Source organism: Colossoma macropomum, unplaced genomic scaffold (assembly GCF_904425465.1).
Source record: "Colossoma macropomum unplaced genomic scaffold, Colossoma_macropomum, whole genome shotgun sequence".
Taxonomy (NCBI): domain Eukaryota; kingdom Metazoa; phylum Chordata; class Actinopteri; order Characiformes; family Serrasalmidae; genus Colossoma; species Colossoma macropomum.
The window spans coordinates 22,765,541-22,785,739 of NW_023494786.1; the positions used below are offsets into that span (position 1 = coordinate 22,765,541).

A 20,199-nucleotide genomic window follows, 5' to 3' on the forward strand; every position below is an offset into this window, starting at 1 on the left:
GTTTGAGTTTAAATATTGTATTTTCTTGTGTTTTGTGTTGTGTAAAGTAGATTTATATGTGATATGTGAAGTGATACATATTTATAGACACAGAGTTAAAATTTATCAAAGTAAAGCTCATTCTTTGTTAACGGTTTGATTTTGGCACTTTATCTAGTCTTCAAAGTAGCCAAAACAAGCTTACTCATCATCTAAGCCATCTTATCCTCCTGGGTGGTAGGGGGTGCTGGAGCTTATTCCAGCACTCATTGGGCATAAGGCAGAAAACATCCTGGACAGGCTGCCAGTCCATCACAGGGCAGACAGGCAAACATACACAATGCCAAAACAAGCAAGTACTGGAAATAAAAAAATTACATTTTTAAAGGTTCATGGCTTTTCTTGGTATAACACAGCAAAACTACACACAATACAATAAACCAGATCATTTAGCTTTGCATTTAGCTAATGTATTTTAATAGTGCATTTTTAAGATATTTGGTTTGATTTGCCTCTCAAATGTATATGTATTATCCTGAACGAATATAAAAACCAGATTGCTTTATAATTAGGCTGTGTATAAATCCACAATATGCTACTTTTTTCCATTCCTTAATATCATTTGAAAATATTTCTTGGTTTAAAACTATTATAAAAATTACTTTTTTTTGCTGTTTTTTTTTTTTTCTTTCCTTCTCCCTCTTGCTGCCTCTCTCACCATTGGCTCTTGAGTTCTTCGGAGGGCCATTCTTCACCACTTCACTCTGAGGGGGGTGCTATCCCTCCCCTGACACCAGCATACCACTTTACCACTTCTGGAGAAACTTTCCAGATTCACAAACTCTACCTTAGAGGTACCAACACTAAGGGCAATAGTATTTATAATTGCATAAAGTATTTTACATTTAAATGGCACAAATACTTAATTAAAAGTACAGTAAAAATCCAGTACCAAACGACCCATAGCCCAGTACTGGTCTGCAGCCAGGTGGTTGGGAACCTCTGCACACAGCAAATGTAAGAGGAAGCAAAGATTATGTTTGCTTTTTTCTCTCTGTTCTCTGGTCAATTCTTAGAAAACAAACATGCATTTCTAAAATGGTCTTGATAATATTTTCTGTTCCCTTTTCTAAAAAAGAGGCTAAAAAAAACACTTCTTTTAAAACGTGTTAACTTCCAGGACATCTAAGCAGTAGAACACAATACAGAAGGCTTATTCTAGGGATTTTTTCAAGTTTGGGTTATGAGGTTCAAGACCAGGAGAGGGTCAGTATCAGAATATACTGGTCATCAGAACTACAACTAGCAAAAAAAAAAATCTCTGACAAAAGCAGCCCAGAGATGTGGACACATTGATAAAACAGGTCTTTTTCCTCATTCTGTAATGAAAAGTTTCAATGGGCCAGATTCATAAAATCAGGTAGTAACAGCGAAGTGTTAGTCACAGTAAATAAGAGTTGTTCAGAAAGTCACTGTGGGCTGCACAGTGTCTTTTTCATAGGTGTCTTAGGCAACTGCCAAACAAAATATATTTGTAAACAAGGTTATTCATATTAAAGACCCAGGCCAAGTAAAGCTCCGGTTGACTGCCAAAAGAAATGAAACCAAAGAAACAACAAAAACCAAATTTCTCAGAAACAGAGCTTTGAATTTTAAGGGAAGAAGTGATGATAAATAATAGTAAATGGTTTGATAAAGATGCTTTTAACTTTTACTCGAGAAACAAAGTCTCATTATTAGAAAATGTTTTTACTATAAAATGATGTATAAAAATGTAATTATAACATCTTAAAATGTAACTTTTAATTGTAAGAATTATATTTTAGTATGTAAGATATAATTTCACCAATAATTAATAAAGATATAAAATAAAGATATAATTAAATTAAATAAATATATCATTTCTCAACTAAATAATTAAATTATGATAATAATAATAATAATAATAATAATAATAATAATAATATAAGACAAAGAAATAAAATACTAATAATAATGATACGTCAAATTCATTGTAATTACACAAGAATTTTTACTAACAAAGTTTAACATTTTACATTTTGCATTACAATTAAAAATATTGACTAGTAAAAAAATCAGTTTTGAATTTTTTAAATTGTAAATTTGTTTGAAAAATCCATTGTAAATTGAAATATACTATCAAAAGCTAAAGCTTTTAAGCTCTTAACTTATTTGCATTCCAACTTCCAAACCTGCTTTCCAGACAAAGGAGGGATTCACCACACATGGAATTTGATGCAGGAAGAAGAGGCTGTTTGAAGAACAAGACCAGTGAATTCTGTCGATCTGAAATAGTATGTAGTAGGAAAATAGTGTGCTCAAGCCTCACATCCCACAAGCTGTAACATACACTGGTAATCCTTGTTTATGACTGAGCAAACTTATTACCGCTACGCTACTTGCTCTTAGCATCATAGCAAATCTTGCACTCCATTTTATGAATCTGGAACATGATGTTTTGGTTTAGAAAATCACATATCTTTGGTTCTTTGTTTTGTGTTATGTTAGCGTATGTTAGCTGTATGCTAAGATTTAAAATGACCCTAACAAATTACAATCCTAGAATCCTGTAACTGAATATACACTATATGGACAAAAGTGTTAGGACATCCCTCCTAATTATTGAGTTCAGGTGTTTCAGCCACACCCATTGTTAACAGGTGGATAAAAGTAAGCACATAGCCTTGCAGTCTCAATAGACAAACACTGGCAGTAGAACAGGTCGTACTGATGAGCTCAGTGACTTTAAACATGACACTGCCACCTCTGACACAAGTCAGTCCTGCTAGATCTACCCCTGTCAACTGTAAATGCTATTATTGAAGATCTTGGTGTATTATTGATTTGTTTTTGGAGGAGGTTAGGTTCCCCTTTAGAACCTTGGTTCCTCTCAAGATTTATCTTGCTCTCAGGGATTTTTTCATCAGTGTCACCCTTGGTTTGCTCATGTGGGGCTTCTGGGTTTTCTGTAATGCTGTTTTGTGACAAAACACTTTAAAGATTAATTTTGACCTGACTTTTATGAAATAAAGGCACATGCTGATTTTGGAGGAAACCTGACTAAATGGAATAATGAAGGGATTTAGGACTAACATGGCTTGGTGAATGGGTAGATGTTTAACATAATTTACTTTACAGTCCATGAAGATAAAGGAAAACATGTATTTCTGTGCTTTGATGCAGAGAATGCCATGTGATGAGTGAAGAATTCTTAGAAATGAAAAATGTTAGACATGGACATGTTTATAAATGCTCTATTGATCACACAAATTGAGTAATGCAATATACAGTATTCATTATTTACTTTAAATACAATTGGCAATATAGCCAGAATTTGCAATAATCAGAGTTTTTGCAAATAGTCTGTACTTTTGTAATACAGGCAATGGTACCCCTGTTGAATGTTGTACGGCCACCAGTCTCTGTAGACTGTTTCAGAATAATGCAGTGAATAAGTGTCTTAGGTGATCCAATGACATGTTACAGAGTTTGTGCTGTGGCCAATATAGCTATAAATCAAAATACATTTTTGCCTCTTAAAGAAAAAAAATGTTAACAAAGTTGTTCATGCTAAGAGTTTACACATCTTAAATGCTTTTTTTTTTTATTAAACTTTAATTTATAACTTTGGTGGATGATTGGACAGGCCGTGACTGATGATAAAAATTGTGGTAAAAAAAAGACTGTCCATCTGACATAATACTTACTGTCCACAAGCTAAAATGGTTTAACAAATACACTATTCCTTCTGGAATTCTAAAGGACAGTAAAGAGTTCATACCTGGGCATGTTTTTAGGTTTTGTGACTACTGGCTAATGTTCAGGCTGTCAAATGCCTGCTGTTTAGCCAATGATAGCAATTTTTCCAATTATAGGATCATTATAAGTAACTTTTTACGTTACTTTTATCACTGATATGTAATTAAGAACACTCCACACTCTACAACTCAAACACTATGTTTCCCCATTCTTCTGTGTCAAGAACATGTGTGGTGAAGAGTGAAAGTAGCATAGTGTGAAGTTTTTTACAGATGCATCCTGTTTGCTTGTGGAACTACTTAACTGTCTGTTTTTTCTCACTAAATTCCTCTTTTGGAGAAAAAAAAAACAAAAAAACATTTGCCAAGCAAAAGTTCATAAAGAACACAGATAAGGAGCCAAACATTGACCTCAATCACCCTGCAACTGCAGTACCAACGTAGTAACAGTGTATAAGAATGAGTGAAGCAGCAGTCCGAGTCAAAGCAGGACATGGTCAGGTTCATGGTCCAGCACCAAGTGCAATCAATCTGTTTACTGAAGTCAGGGCAACTAGCCACAGCTAGTTTTATGTGAATATATTTGAAGTGTTAGAATTCCTCTCAGAGTTCTCTTATGGCAGTGTATTTCCATGTTACTGTCCAGTATGTGTGATGACCCACAGGCCTGTTAAAGAGGTTTTGGAAGGCCTGTGATGTGGACATTGTGTCATTAAGTTAACTACATTCCTTTTTCTGTGCAGGAGTTGTCACAGGAATACACAGACACATACAGTGGAGTCCAAAAGTCTGAAGCCACAAGTGAAAATGCTTCTGTTTTGCATTCTTTTCTAAAGTAATTAAAATGTTTTCAACACAGATTATATTTTCATAATAATCAGAGTGAAATGTATAATCTTAGAAATATTTGCATGAATTATAGAAGTTCTTGAAAATCACTAACTATAACAAAAGCTTCTGATGAGTGGATCAAGTCCACCAGAGAGTCATGTGAACATGAGCTTAAATGAAAGAGATGAGACTAAAAAAACTGACCTTTTTGTACCAAAACCCTAACATGGTCAATGTCAGAAACTTGCATAAATTTAAATAGTGACCTAGAAATGCAGATTCTGGACTTTCTTCATTATACTAGTCATAACTTTTCTTTAGTCAAATTTCTTTCAAAATTCTAAAACTTTCCATTGTTTATTTGTAGATTTAAATGAATGCGGTTTCAGAAACCAAATGTCTGAAGAGTTTAAAGCCTCTAAATCCTCCCTCTCAGAAAATTATTACATGGAATGTTTACAAATGCACTGCCTGATATCTGAGACATTGATTTAAATAGTTCTGATGTAAGGTTTTGACCTAAAGAGATAGAAGCCAGATGTTGTAAGACAGGGTGCTGTAAGGATGGTAAAGATGTTTTGGATAGTAAATAAAATGGCTATATTTGCATTGTAAACATCATTACTCCTGGTTCTTATCACTACCACTGTAAGTTTCTCTATAATGAGCCATTCCACATCAAAACACTCAGAATGATTGTTTACATCTCAACAACTGAGTTGTACAGAAAAATCTGTAGATTTCCCATCTATCATATCAAAGACAGGGTGGAAAAGGGGAACACACCGAAAAAACAAGATGGCGCAAGTGCTTCGGTGACGTCACATTTCATTCCATATTCTCAAATTTCATGTATGATCATATATATATATATATATATATATATATATATATAATATATATAGTATGTATGTATGTATGTATGTGTGTGTATATATATATATATATATATATTATATATATACACACATATATATAGGCCTACTTATTTTCATGAACAGAGTACAGTTTACAAATCCGTCTGTACAGTTTTGCTAACCGAGAGTACAGTTTACAAATCCGTCTGTACAGTTTTGCTAACCGAGAGTACAGTTTACAAATCCGTCTGTACAGTTTTGCTAATCGAGAGTCCAGTTTACAAATCCGTCTGTACAGTTTTGCTAACCGAGAGTACAGTTTACAAATCCGTTGGTACAGTTTTGCTAACCGAGAGTACAGTTTACAAATCCGTCTGTACAGTTTTGCTAACCGAGAGTACAGTTTACAAATCCGTCTGTACAGTTTTGCTAACCGAGAGTACAGTTTACAAATCAGTCTGTACAGTTTTGCTAATCGAGAGTCCAGTTTACAAATCCGTCTGTACAGTTTTGCTAATCGAGAGTACAGTTTACAAATCCGTCTGTACAGCCTGACATAATAATTTGAAAGGCAGATTGTTTTTGGCATGTGATTTTCATTATATGTCTTTATGCGTTAACATTACACACACTGGATCAAAAAGAAAGTCCAGCTCAATGTTTAGGACTCAAATACAATATTAACATTATACTGTTGAAGATGTGATGGTTCCACTAACAGTTTTTTTTGTTTGTTTTTTGTGTTTTGTTTTGTGGTGCCACCCCTGCTTATTAGTGACTGACTCAAATTAACCTTCTCTAATTTATAATATTCCTCCTCATCTGGCCTATCCCAATCAGATTTTTTTAACAGAATGATCCAGGAACCACAAGACCCATGAAAATCAGTAGATAAAACAGCACAAAGAGAAATGTTTTCAAGCGTGTCACACTGAAAGCAGTTAAATTAGGAAGGGAGGAGCTTAATCTAAGAGCATATTCTGCAAATTGCAGAGCTCTGTTGTTGCAGTTGTATGTTATTTGTCATCACACTGGGTGCTCTGTTCTTTCACCAACTAATCAAAACACCAAATGTCGTATTTCTTGAATGAGCTTATCTAAGCAGCAAGAGTTTATGGATGTTAATAGTGTTGTTTTTGCTGCGAGTTGCTGTTTGGGTCTGATTTTCTAAGGAGGAAGGTAAGATATTTAAAAGTAATCTGTTGTTTTAATATTAACTGCTTTTTCATTAAAAAAATCATTATGTTTTAACTAAATTAATTATTGAATTACTTTAAAACAGTACACAGTAGATCAGTATTGCCAGAAGAACTGCTAATTATAGATCCATTAGGCTATTACTTATTAACAGCCCTGAACTTTCTCCATTGCAGTTGTGGCCTTGTAAGTGAATTGTCAGTTATATAAAGGTTATGGCCTTTGATTTCAGCAGAATAGGTTATTAAAAAAACTGACACAGACGGTCAACAGTGTATTTATTACAGTTTCACCACATTATAATGAAGCACTGAATAAGGTACAGTTATCCATGAAATTAACCAGTGAAATATCTATCTTTTAGTCAGAAGTTCAGCTTGTCTGCAATTGAGAACATGGGAAGACTTCTGCTGCTGCATGTGATTTTTCACGGTACAGTGTGTTTCCATTATTTCCTTTATATTCTTTATGCAACTAAACAAGCATTACAGAATTTGACTCCTTTATCGGGTAGAGGTCACTAATTTTATGGGAAATGTAAAAAAAAAAATGCAGTTTTGCATATGCTTTTAACATTTCAGCAGCATGGCTCCACACTTTACAAGCAATGTTTAATTTATTCAAAAATGGATTAACATTATTTTCCATTTTCCACTCCAGGCTTTTTATTTCTTTTCAAATCCTGGTAGTAACCTGTAATCATAACAGCAGTTTGTAGAGTACTGATGGGTAAAGAGCAATGTAGAAAAATATATTTAAAATAAAGAAAAAAAGAATTAAAATACAACATGTTTAGTTGTAACAACTGACCCATAACAAACTTTATTGCCTCTGGCACACAGGCATCCTGTTTAGTGGTACCTGGACATGGTCAGTAACAATGCCAGGGAGCATTAAAGGCCTATACGGTTCCTGCTTGGTTATACCATGTAGTTACTACTACGACTCAGATCCACCTACAAACCCTTATCGAGTAGTGTGGTTTCAGTATATTAGTCGTGGATACCCTTTAGTGTATGATAGTTGGAACCCTGGATCAGTGATTGACAAGTTCAGATGGAAAACCAGTTTATATGGAGACCCACACATGAGGGACTGCAGTCTGCTGATTGAGGACCTTAATCTATCCCACCATGGAGAAAAGCTTTATACCTGGATAGACCCGGAAAATGTTGGACGCAGTACTTACGCATTCTTTGATGTTACCAGTACGATTTATATTGAAAGTAAGTATTTGATCTTCTCACTTTGCTTTTCGTAAATCACTCCTGCACTTTTTTAAACGTAACTGAACTGTGTTGTAGCAATGTCTCAGATATTAGTTCAATATTCCATGTGGAATATTTTTAAAATATATAAGATTTTTTGCTTTTCTATTTATAATGCTTATTTTGTTAACCCCTCACCATTCCCATGTGTAATGTAAACATCAGTACCTCATGTGCAATACTCTATGTGAAATTCGGGTAAAATATCCTTACAGTGTAAATATTTTTGCTTTTATTTATTTATAACTGTTTATATTGTTAATTTTTGTGTATTGCCAGAAGAAAAAAACTTTCATCTTATTTTTTACTTTTAGTATTATATATATTTTGTCTATAAAGTAACAAGTAACAAACTGTAAAAAACCTTGTTAAGTAATGAACAAGGTTAATTTCTTGTTAATTCTCTCCTTGTTACTTCTTCTTATATCATATATATCATATATCTTATATCATGTCTTTTGTTCCCCTAATTCAGTGCTGATATTCTCTAATGTTCATTTTGCCTGTTGCAGCATCAGCACCAGCGCCCAGCATTGACATTTTTGGAGGAAACCAAATTGGGCAACAGATCACTGTTCAGTGCAGCACATACCACACCTGCCCTCACAGAAAACCCACTCTGACTCTGAGTGGGATAGAAGGAACACAAGACAGATTGGAACACACTGACATTGGAGGTGGCACCTGGAAAATCACACTGATACGTAATGGGATTGTTAAGTCTGATAACCACAGAGTTGACTGTGTGGTCAGACATCCCGGTGGCCTCTCGGCATCAGCTACCAAAACGCACACTGCAACATGTAAGTGACACTTCTGTGTTGTACATTTCTGAATTATAGAAAAATGAATTGTTTTGACCCTAGAAAAGCAAAGAACATCAAGACACGCTTTCTCATGTCCTTTTTAACATTCAGCGGCACATGAGTCATGAAATCAGATTCATAGTATTGCATTGTGGTTGTATAATGTTAGATTTTATCTTTATTATCAACAGGTCCCATTTACAGTCCCCAGATTACACCTGATTCCAGCACAGAGTTTCTTGAGGGAGTGGAAACAGACATTATTTGCTCAGTAATGTACAAGTGCCCCAGAGATCGACCTTACATCAGATGGAATGGTGGACAATTATCTGGCAGCATGTCTCTTGTACCAGGAGCACAACAGGAAGCTAGATCAACATTAAAATACACTGCATGGGCTACTGACCATGGGAAAGTCATTACCTGCCAAGTAGAATTTAAAGCAAGTGTTCAAACAGTCGCAATTACTTTAAAAGTGAAACGTGAGTAAAACCTTTTTTTTTGTTGTTATTCAACATGGAGCTAGTACATTAGCTTAGTTAGTGTGTTAACTTCCAGCTAGCATGTTATCTTACGGGTACAATGGCCTGTCCACTTCTCTTTTCACATATCACCATTCTCTGTCATTCACTAGAACTAGAAAAAAACAGCTAAATTCAGTGCTATGGTTATTAAGTTGAACTGAGATGAATATACCTTTGTGTAAAAAAGATCTATAATAATATTACAGGAATTTAAACAGAACTGCTATAAGAATCTTACAGTAATTAATCAGTGACAATTACAATAGTTTACTTCAGGATACTACATAGGGAAATAAGTAAAAAGTAGTATAGATTATCTTTTAAGCGATTATCATGCAGCACTATATAAATTGTACAGTTTATTATAATATTACTACAGTTCTTTTTATAAGGGTAATAACATAAGCCACAGCAACCATAATGCTGAAAATATGGCTGCAATTCTGACACACTATCAGAGGTGTACTCAAAAAAGAAGATGAAGGTGCAGGTCTGAAGTTGCAGCATTGGTGTAGGGAAGAAGCAAGACTTGTTCAACTTAAAACAGCACCGGGTAGACCAATATCTGTCTGGCTCAGTATGGCGCATGCTGTAGTGTCTTCAGTTTTCAAAAACAATCTTAACAAACATAGATGAGAGCAACACATCTGGGTACTTTGTCTTTACGTTATGCTACTTTTTGGGTGAAAGCAGCCCCTCCAATTTGACTGGCCCAAATCCTGTGGCCAGTTAGGCAAATAATTATGTAATGTCATTGCTGATCAACGACCAGCAATGAAAGAAATAGGGGTTGATGAGTGTCATTTCAATCTGTGTCCTTCAAAGTCAATGAATGACCCTAAACAGTGGCTGGGGCTGTCATATTTATGATCCGATTCCCCACAGTTTTATTATCATGGCATTAATCCAGCCTTTAGACACACTTTGAATTTGGATTATATGATGATAACCCTGACATAAACAATCACTTCAGGGAACAGACAGGTGAAGCTGTTTTACTGGGTGCCTACATTTTATCAAACCAAGGGAAAAGCCAGCTGGTTGCAGCCAGTGCTAGCAGGCTAGTTTTTAGTTAACTTACCCCTTTTATTACAGGCCAACTAAAAATTGGGATTTCCTTGGCTTTTCTTTTTGGGTATTTACTGCACTTTCAGTGAAGCACCATCATTCACTACTTTGACTTTTAAGATTATAACTGTTGACTTTAACATTATTAACTTACCTGTGATGAAGTGTTTGCCAGAGACATACAAGTATTGACTGGCTGGGTCCCACAGTTTACCATTTTCATCCTCTCTTCAGATGGCTTGACGCCACAGATCCCTCATTTTGCTGTCTGTTGTTCTACGGGAAAGTAAACTGAATTGTAAACTTTTTTTTATTGTTAAATGTGCAAAATGTGTGTGTGTTGAATAGAGCAAGCAGCCTATTACAATGTGTAGTGTTTGTAGGAATATATATATATATATATATATATATATATATATATATATATATATATATATATATATATGTAAAGTTCAATAACTTTAATACACCTCTCAAATGTTGAAATCAGCGTCTTTTAAGGTCAAAAGGTAAAACACTATTTTTCTGGTGGTCTTTTTAGGTGATGACGCTGCCTGTAAAGAAATACGGTGTTTTGCCAGAGAATTTATCAACACTGAAAGCATTGCACAGAATCTACTAACTAACACTGACGGCTCCCACTTGTCCAGTGTCGTCACAACAAGGTATTGTATTATTATTATTTATATTTACTTTTGCATAGGACTAAAAACAATTCTACTTTTTATTGTACATTACTTTAAAGTTACATGTTTTATAAATGTTTTGATTAGTTATCCCAGTCTGATGCACTGATATGTAAAACAATTAATTGTTTTAAATGTTTAAATATTAATCTATGAAGTGTAAAACAAATACATTCTTTTTATCCAAAGCAATCACCTGGCAGCCCTAAAATACAGGCTGCTGAATGATGGGTCCTTTGCCCGCTTCCACAATGCCACACGTGGTGTGGGAGCTGATGCTTTTCAAGCTTCATTTGCTGTAATTGAAGCCATCTTGGACAAAGAAAAAGAACTATTGAACAGGAAAACATCTGAATAGGTCAAATAAAAACTAAATTAAAAGTAAAATGTTTTGTTGAGAGGCAAAAGTACAGCCTAATGAATGAGTCACAGATTTTGAAAAAAAAATGAAAGATTCTATATTCTGTATGATCCAGAAATCATGCTTGACATGTATTTTTATTTTTGATTTGAATAATTTTGTTAATGCCAGTTAATGTTCACTGAAAAAGAAATAAAACTGCAATACAACAATCTTTATTCTGTTCTTTCACATACACAACACATATATCACTTGCTATTCTTCATGTTTAAAAAAATCCTTACACTCTTCATGTAAACATAAATAAATGAATAAATAAAATAAGAGAAATGTACATCTGGACCCGCATTAAACAATACATGCATTAAAGTTCATATGACTTTTTCCTTGCAGAGAAGTGGAAGTGTATAGTCGTGTTTGTTAGCTTCCTGAATATAATTGTCATGTTGTGTTTCTGACACTTGTGATTCTTTTTTCATAAAGATAAAGGACATGTATCTGTGAGTACTGCGGGAAGTGAACTTGGAGAAAGCAGTACCTTCATCCTTGAGCAAGGTTAGCTTTCATTCCAGAGAATCTTTGACTCTTGCATGACAGCTATAGGTGCCCATATAGAAGTAGTAGTAGTAGTAGTATTGTTGTTTTTATTATTATTATGATTGACAACAAAAAAAAGGATTCAATATCCTTCAATATCAATACAGTACAATGGATCAGTAAACTAACAAACATCCAAGAAATGACTGTTCAGCAGCTCAGTTGCAGCACAGTAGTTTGAACCACATCAGTTAGAACCACCTTAGTTTGATCTTTAATGGAATATGCAGCAAATAAACAGTCAAAAAGCCATTAGACAGTAGCCTTGTTAACTTGTGCAGATAAAGTGCAACTCACTGTATCATGAATGAGTGTGAAAATAAAATTTAATTAAACTCATGAAAAGTACTATTACCTTAAATTGCCATAGTATGGAGCTTGAGCAAATCGATTTCATTCCTGGGTTAATAACTAAAAATTTCTTTGCAAAAAATGCGCTACATCCTAAAAATATAACTTCTAATTTTTCTGTATTTTTCATTGCATTAAGTAAGAAGATTTTACATTCAAACAGACACAACATGTACATGTAGCAGGTGTAATAATTTACTTTAATTATTTCATTTACATATATTTATATACATTTTTTTGTTATTAGTTTCACTTGAAATCCCTTCCTTAAGTTCTACCTTGCAAGTTCTTAACTGTTCTTCATGGCTTATGGGAGTACGTATGTGTTTTGTCCTTTCTCAGCACCCATAGTTTTTCTCCCTTTGTCGTGTTGGCGCTGTTTTTTTCTCAGTCTGCAGTGAACCTGACTGAGAGAGGTGCGTTTGTGAAGTGCTCTGTTCTAATAACTCATTGTAGTGTTTTAAGATGGAGTTTTTGAATAAAGCGACATGAACTACAGAGGTGCAAGTAACGTTTTTGAGCTTTAATTTTTTTTTCGAGCAGAGCGATAAAATGGTTAATATGCTTAGTGTTTTAGCTCCCTCCTGCGGTAGTTGAAGGGCGTTTTGCTTCCTTGCCTTTGTGCCTTATATTCGTCTTGTTTCTTTTGCTAGGCATTGTCTGAGAAGCTATTGACGCCAGTTTTTCTGCTTTGCTTTAAATGATTTGTACACAGGTGAGTACTCCCATAGCCATGTTTGAAACGTTAGTTAAAGTGCTTATTTTCAGTGGATGTACTGTGTGGTTAAAATGGCGGACGCCATGTAAGTTTTTTTTTTTTTCGTTTTTTCCTTTTTTTTCCCCTTTTTCTGTTGAATAAATAATTCTAGATACATCTATTCATCAGCTGATTAATGTTAGATTTATAAGAAATGCAGAGAGGAAACCTCTGCAATGTCATGTTTAGAAAAACTACTGAGATTGCACTTCTATGTTTTATTATGTATATGCTCAGTTGTATGTATCTGTGTCAGAGTGTGTTCCATGGTAATATAGTGTGTTTTTAATATTGAAGATTATTACTGATTGGAAATTAATGTGACACGTAATAATTACTACTTATGGCTTACAGTCGGTTTAATAACTATATGCATATATATATATATATATATATATATATATATATATATATATACTATTATATGCATGTATTTTGGTGCAGCGCAGTCTGCAGTGAACCTGACTGAGAGAGGCATTGTCTGAGAAGCTGTTGACGCCAATTTATCATTCTGCTTTGATCTAAATGATTTGTACACAGAAATACACAGACTGAAGCTGATATCCGGTGTCCTGAGTTTTATTACAATCCCACACACAACGCAGATGACGGGGAAGTAGCAGAGGGGGTAACTCTGGCTACATACAGTACATGATCACTGATAGGTCAAAGTGTAAACCTGCTACATTATGTTGACGATGTGGAAAACGAGTGGTTTTCATTTCAAAATCAGACCCCCGGCACATTGCATTTTGTTGTTACTAACTACAGTAACCACAACACAATATACATTGTAAGTATATTGTACTGTTTTATTATTTCACATTCGGTATCTAGATATATTGCTCATATTTTTACAAATGGGGGCAGCATGTTTGTTTTTGTTTTATTACAGTTCCTCATGCCAATTACAGCAAAATATTTCTCCTTATTTTCTGCTTATTTGGCTCCTTGAATCATGCAAAATTGACACAACAAACAGCTCCACTCTGTGGTCCAAGCAGACAGTGACACAGAGGACCAGAACTCTTTTTTTATATACTTAAAATTTAACTAATCTAAAGCTTTAATCTTAACATTATATGGTGTACTATTTGCTTTCCAACCGTTTTTTCTCTAATTTGTTCCTTTCTGTGTTATTTTATTACATTTTAATGTTATTTAGTACAGCACAAACTGTGTTTGAAATTGCATAGAACTGAATTACCATGGCTTACAAATAATTGTCATGTTTTGAGATTTTATTTTTTAAATTTTGTTTTAGGATGCTTTAGTCACAAAAAGGTGTGCTGGCCTACAGAGGATTACAGCAGAACTTGACAGTGTAATTAACGCTCCCTAACAGACAGTCACATTGACATGCAACAGCACAGAGGCTGCAAAAGTGTAGAGGCTAAAAGGTGTTTAATTCTGAGAATGTTCTTATAAATTAAACAATATCAACTATTTTTTTCTATTTTTAAAACATTTAAAATGCTGTGGGTGAAGGGCAATTATGTTAAAACAAGCATTCTGTTTGTTAATTTTCTGTGATAGTTACCCAACAGTCTAGAATTGCACCATAATGTATGCCTCATATCAGGGGCATAGAGTTCAGAATTTTCTTTCATGCAGCTGTACATACAGTAAATGTGGAAAAAAGTTCATTGCTTGATTTATGTTTTATGGTGGTGATAAGAAATAAGAAATTTCACACGGCCAAGTATACTAGATATTACATTTTACATGTTTCACAGAAAAAAAAATCACGTTATTTAATGCATAGCAGAAAACGTTTGATAACAAAAATGTATTAATCAAACCTTGGGACTAATGGAAATCTACATCTCCTGGAGCTCAGAGTATTTTTCAAACCAGAATTTAAGATGTTCAGAAAGCTTTTCCTGACAGGCCAGTGCTCCAAATGTAGATGATTTCTACAGCAGTAAACCAATACTTGCATTACTTTACACACATATTTTACCACATTTCATGACCCAGAGATTGAAAATAACTTGTTAATAATACAATAGTTAACAATAGGTTTTTTAACTTATAAACATTGGTGTCTTTCAAGAGTCTTCTTTCCTCTGTCACAAGTGTTTATCTGTACAGCCAGCTGATGCACAAACACCTTCCCACCTTCCCGTGTTTGCTCCCCAGCTAGCAACAGCTGAAGTTAGAAAAATGTTTGGTCATTAACGTAAATATGCTACAGTATCTACATCCAATTGACCTGTGCAACGTACATTTACAATATGCTTTTTTGATAAGATACTGGAAATTTGGGGAGATAAAATAAAATCAAATACCGTACCAGGGGGTCTTTGGATAACAATTGCAGTTTGATGCTGAATCTGGAGCTGTGTCTCCCCCAGCATATCTAAGGTGGCCCTCTCAGCTGCTGCCACACAGTGACAACACAGCATAATTAACTTATATACAGTCTAAGGGAGATGCATGATTGGTCACCGCCAGGGGGAGTTGTCTTCAGAGAGGACGCATCCAGGAAGAAGCAGCACTGCTTTACTTCTGATACTGTTTCCATTGTGTTTCTGGTTAATTCAGACCTCCTTAAGGATTATTCTTTCTATGAATATGTTAAAACTCTGATCTCAGAAACTTGTATAATAATGCAGATATATCTTTGTATAAGTGGGCATTCTAAAATGTAAAATAAAGAACTATGAAATCTTTTTCAGTAATCCTCTCAGAAAAGCAAACTAGAATTGATTCAGGAACAAAATATTTTTCATATAAAAAACAATATCATATCTAATGACCCTTCAAGCCAAACTGAATGAAATATTTATTAAAAAGGCTGAAGGGGCTTTTGTTAGATCACGGGCCAAATGGATTGAGGCAGAAGAGAACAATTACTTTTTGAACAATTACAAGAGAACAATTACCATTCAGAAAAAGGGCAACTGGAGACAAATGTCTTGTCAAATCTCTTGTTCATTATAGAGAATGTTTTGTGACAAAATCAATCTCAGATTAAATTTATTCTATTGTGATCTTTAGACCTAATTTTTTCTGCAGATAATGTTCATATCTTTCTTTTTAAATGAGATTACAGGATGCCCTAATTCACAAAAAAATATTCAAGGATATTTGTGATTCTGACAGTAAAATACAACAGCTAGATACTGCCATCTAGAGCATTAAAGTTGACAAGGCCCCAGGAGTTGATGGTTTAACAGCAAACTTTTTGCAAAAACTTCGTCTTGAAGACATTTCTAGAAATCCTAAACAACTTCACTCTTCCCACTGCCATGAAATGAGGAATTATAATCTTAATTTCCAAACCAGGCAAGAGCCCCAAGATCCTTGATAGGAGACATTCCATAACACTTGTCCTTGTCCTGAAAATTAGATAAATACATAACAAAAGAGGGCTAATCCTTCATCTATTAGATGACAGAGATCTCATAGAAGACAATGGGTTTATCCTATTAATAGATTTCTATAAAGCATTTAGCATTTTAAAGCATCATTTTATATCTCAGGTTCTTGAAATGCTAGGGTTTGACAACTTTTCAGAATTTTATCAAAGCATGTTACAAAGACATAAACAGCCACTTTGATGTTAAAGTTGGTGTTAGACAAGGTTGTCCTATTAGCCCATTTCTTTTCTTAATGTCAGTAGAAATGTTGGTCATATTTCTAAAAAACTGCACATTTAAAAGCTTTCAGTATTGGGCGCCGACCTTGTAATTGGTCAATTAGTGGATTAAAACAAAAATGAACAGCATATGCCCTAAAAATGTTCTCAGGGCCTCAGGACTAAATTTGAATAGTAAAAAATATGAGCTTACGGCAATTAATTATTGTTGATATGTAGTTTACTATTTGTAACATCCCAGTTAATACAGAAGTAAAATATTTAAGTATGTATATTCCAAAAAATCTATGCAGAAGTAACAAGATTAAGTTAATAGACAGGTTTGAGAAAGGAGAACATCATCTTAACCAATGGATTCAGAGAGATTTGACACTTTTTGGTGCAGTGTATTTGAAAAAGATGAAAAGTCTATGTCGATGTATTTGCCCTGCTTATTCTCTGACCGTCCTGCAGACTTTAAAAAAATCTGTTAATGAAGTGATAAAACCCACTTTATCAAAAAAGCTTTTTGAAAGGTTTTAAACCTGGTGGGGTGAAAGCTATAGATTTTAATGTTAAAATGGTAGTATTGAACTTAATTGGCTTAAGTCACACATTACAAATAACAATACATGTTTGCTTTGCATATCTAAAAAGATTTTTAAGAAAGTAGGTGGTTTATGTTTCCTAATGTGTTGTGATTTCAGTATTTCTAAGCTTCCACTGAATTTATCAGTGTTTCATCAACACGTTCTTCTGTATATGCAAATGCCATATCATAACATTTTACCCCTCATACTTCCCCAGTCTGGACTAATTGCTACATTATGTCAAAATAGAAATCACAATTTGATTTTTTATTATTATTATTATTATTATTATTTTTAAGAAAAAAAATTCGCTACACTTTTTGGGAGCTTAGGGGTCCTTTTTGATATATCAATCCTAAAATTCTCTTCCTCCCCTGCCCAACACCCCCCACCAGGCAACAAGGGTACTAAAATGTCATGGTTTTCAGCACATACACATGTAGTGTAAATGGAAAAACAATTAAACTTGAAGAAATCAAAACAAGTATTTTATTAACACTGGTTGTATGTGTAGTTGGGCTGTTGTAGAGGGCACGAATGTTATTTTTTAAGTTGTGGCCCAAACTAGACCAGGTCGCATCAAGATGATGTTACTGACAGTGATAAAACTTGTCCCCCAAAAAAGTCATTTTCAATTGAATACTTCAGCCTGGAGAGAGAGACTATCTTCTATATTCTATTCTACCAACTGCATCTCCATTTATGTCAACAAAGGAAAAGATTTTGTACAACACAATTTGATTGTGTGGTATCTGAAAAACTGAAAACATGGAAAGAACAAATACAGGCAATTCCAAATGTTGCAGTATTACAACAAGCATAGTGTACCCTGTTCCAGTTAAACAGATAACTCAGTACTACTTCCTCTTTAATACTACTTCCTCAACAGTGAAAGGAGAAACTGACAGTTTGCAGACATATGGGTGAAACTATTTGTTTTCTCAGTGTAAATACTGTGTGCAGCTCCTTCAACCATGTTCTCATTATTTATTTGTTTAATGTAGATTTATATATGATTTGATGGGAGTTTAAAGCAAAGTAAAATGCAATATTTACACACTTACACATTGTCACTTTATCTAATCTATAACAAAGTTATGAACATAAAATAAAAAAGGTTTTATATAATTATCATTTTTAATTTATAAATTTGAAAAGAGTCCAATGTGTACAATAACAGAGCAACATATCAGATAATAGAGGTAATAGTGTTTTTTGGTATAATATGTTGCAGATATCAAAACAGTACAGAAAGTACAGCTGCAGAGATGTAGCCAAGGGATGGGCCATCCTAGCACGAAGCATGGCCACCCTTCTGGCCAACCCAGTTATGGAAAGTGAGACCATCAGCCATCATCAATTAAAAGGTCACCAGAAAAAAAGTTGCCATCAAGGTATTTATGATGAGTCTGCATTTAATAATTTGTGTATCTTGCTGTTATAGGCTAATTTTGCTGAACAAACAAAAGAGTGAATGTGAGCTACTTTATGAAGTATAACATGTGATCATAAGATTAACTTATTAACAAAGTTAACCATCAAAAAATTAGTCAGCTATAATCAATTGTCATGCTAACAAGTCACTTTTTACAGCTAAATACATGCATATGTTGTAGGCTGGGTTCCATCTAAGCTGTAGCAAGGGCAGCCTAAATTAAAGGGTCCGTCTACATTTTTTTAATGTTAATGTTGTGTATTTACTTATTTTTATTTTTATGACATTAATTGTGCTTATGTAATAATTTATTCATCTACCTTTGATTGTATATGAATTAATGTGTATATATAATATGTATAACATAACATATTAATGCATATTTAGGCTGTTATGAAAGATCAAACAATGCTATGTTCCCTTTTTTCTTTTCTAGACCATATCAGAAAATATCACTGGCTTTGAATTTCCATTTGTTATGGTTATTTTGTTGCTCTCATGGCACCACAATGCAATGGGAGTCTTTTTAAATGTGCCCTAAGTGCATTAAGTATGATCATCAACATGTAAGCATTGAAGTCTATATATGTATATTCTATTCTATACATATACTCATCAGCATGCAAGCATAGATCATGGTTGTCTAAAAAAAACATGTATCTCCATTTTTGCCCATTTTTATTTTTCTCTATCATTTGAATGCAGCAGCTGTCTTGTACATCATGTGATGAATGGACTGAAAGAAATGCTCCAAAATCACATGACTGACTTACATCAACAAGCAGCTTTGTCTTGTAAAGTGACTATTTTGGAGATACTTGCTTTTCTTTGGACAGCAACAATACATTACTACTACATAATAACACATTCTGAAGGGACTCCCAAAGAGATGAAGCTGTTTCTTAAATTGAATTGAATTGCATTGAATTGAAGACATAAAAACAGTTAGGTTAAAATGTACATTTGTGGCATATGCCATGTGCCTCTACATGTTCATTTTAAAGGAAAAACTTTAAGGAATTCTTAGTCATCCAGATAATCCCAAAGTCAAGTCTGTTCAGTAGAAGAAGAGATCATGACCACTCCTTCTGGACAATCGTCAGTTTTGGCTGAAGTTATCCAGCTTACTGAGAAATCTTGCTTTGTAAATTCCCCCATAGATCTGAAATAGCCCTGACACTAACACCTCTGGTGCATAGCTGTGAAACATCGCACCATAGAAAACAGAAAAGGGTTGTTTTTCACTGCCTTTAAGGGGTGAGTGCAAGGTCAGTAACGAAAGGGAAGTGACTAACAGATCACTGTAAGATCTGCATTAGCACAAATTGTCAAGCAGTTTAACAGCCCTTGATTTATAATAATAATAAAGTTTATTTAAATACCACTTTCAGTACAAGCGCTTTACAAAGAAACAAAAACAACATAAACGAACAATAGTATATAGTATAAATATCAAATAAAACAATAAATGTAATCAAAAATATTCACACACACACACACACACACACACACACACACACATATATATAT

The 20,199-nt window shown here is 34.1% G+C and overlaps 1 protein-coding gene and 1 long non-coding RNA gene across 2 annotated transcripts; both read left to right on the forward strand.

Moving 5' to 3' along the window:
* Positions 1 to 6,393: 6,393 nt before the first annotated feature.
* Positions 6,394 to 11,725, forward strand: LOC118803686 (sialic acid-binding Ig-like lectin 9). The gene is made up of 7 exons (XM_036564158.1): positions 6,394 to 6,625; positions 7,008 to 7,075; positions 7,486 to 7,869; positions 8,424 to 8,714; positions 8,909 to 9,199; positions 10,851 to 10,974; positions 11,185 to 11,725. The coding sequence occupies exons 2-7, from the start codon at positions 7,039 to 7,041 to the stop codon at positions 11,351 to 11,353; spliced, it is 1,296 nt and encodes a 431-aa protein (XP_036420051.1). The 5' UTR covers positions 6,394 to 6,625; positions 7,008 to 7,038; the 3' UTR covers positions 11,354 to 11,725.
* Positions 11,726 to 12,705: 980 nt separating this feature from the next.
* LOC118803695 lies at positions 12,706 to 20,164 on the forward strand. The gene is made up of 3 exons (XR_005006914.1): positions 12,706 to 12,720; positions 12,958 to 13,019; positions 18,469 to 20,164. It is a non-coding gene; the product is annotated as an uncharacterized LOC118803695 (long non-coding RNA).
* Positions 20,165 to 20,199: the final 35 nt, after the last annotated feature.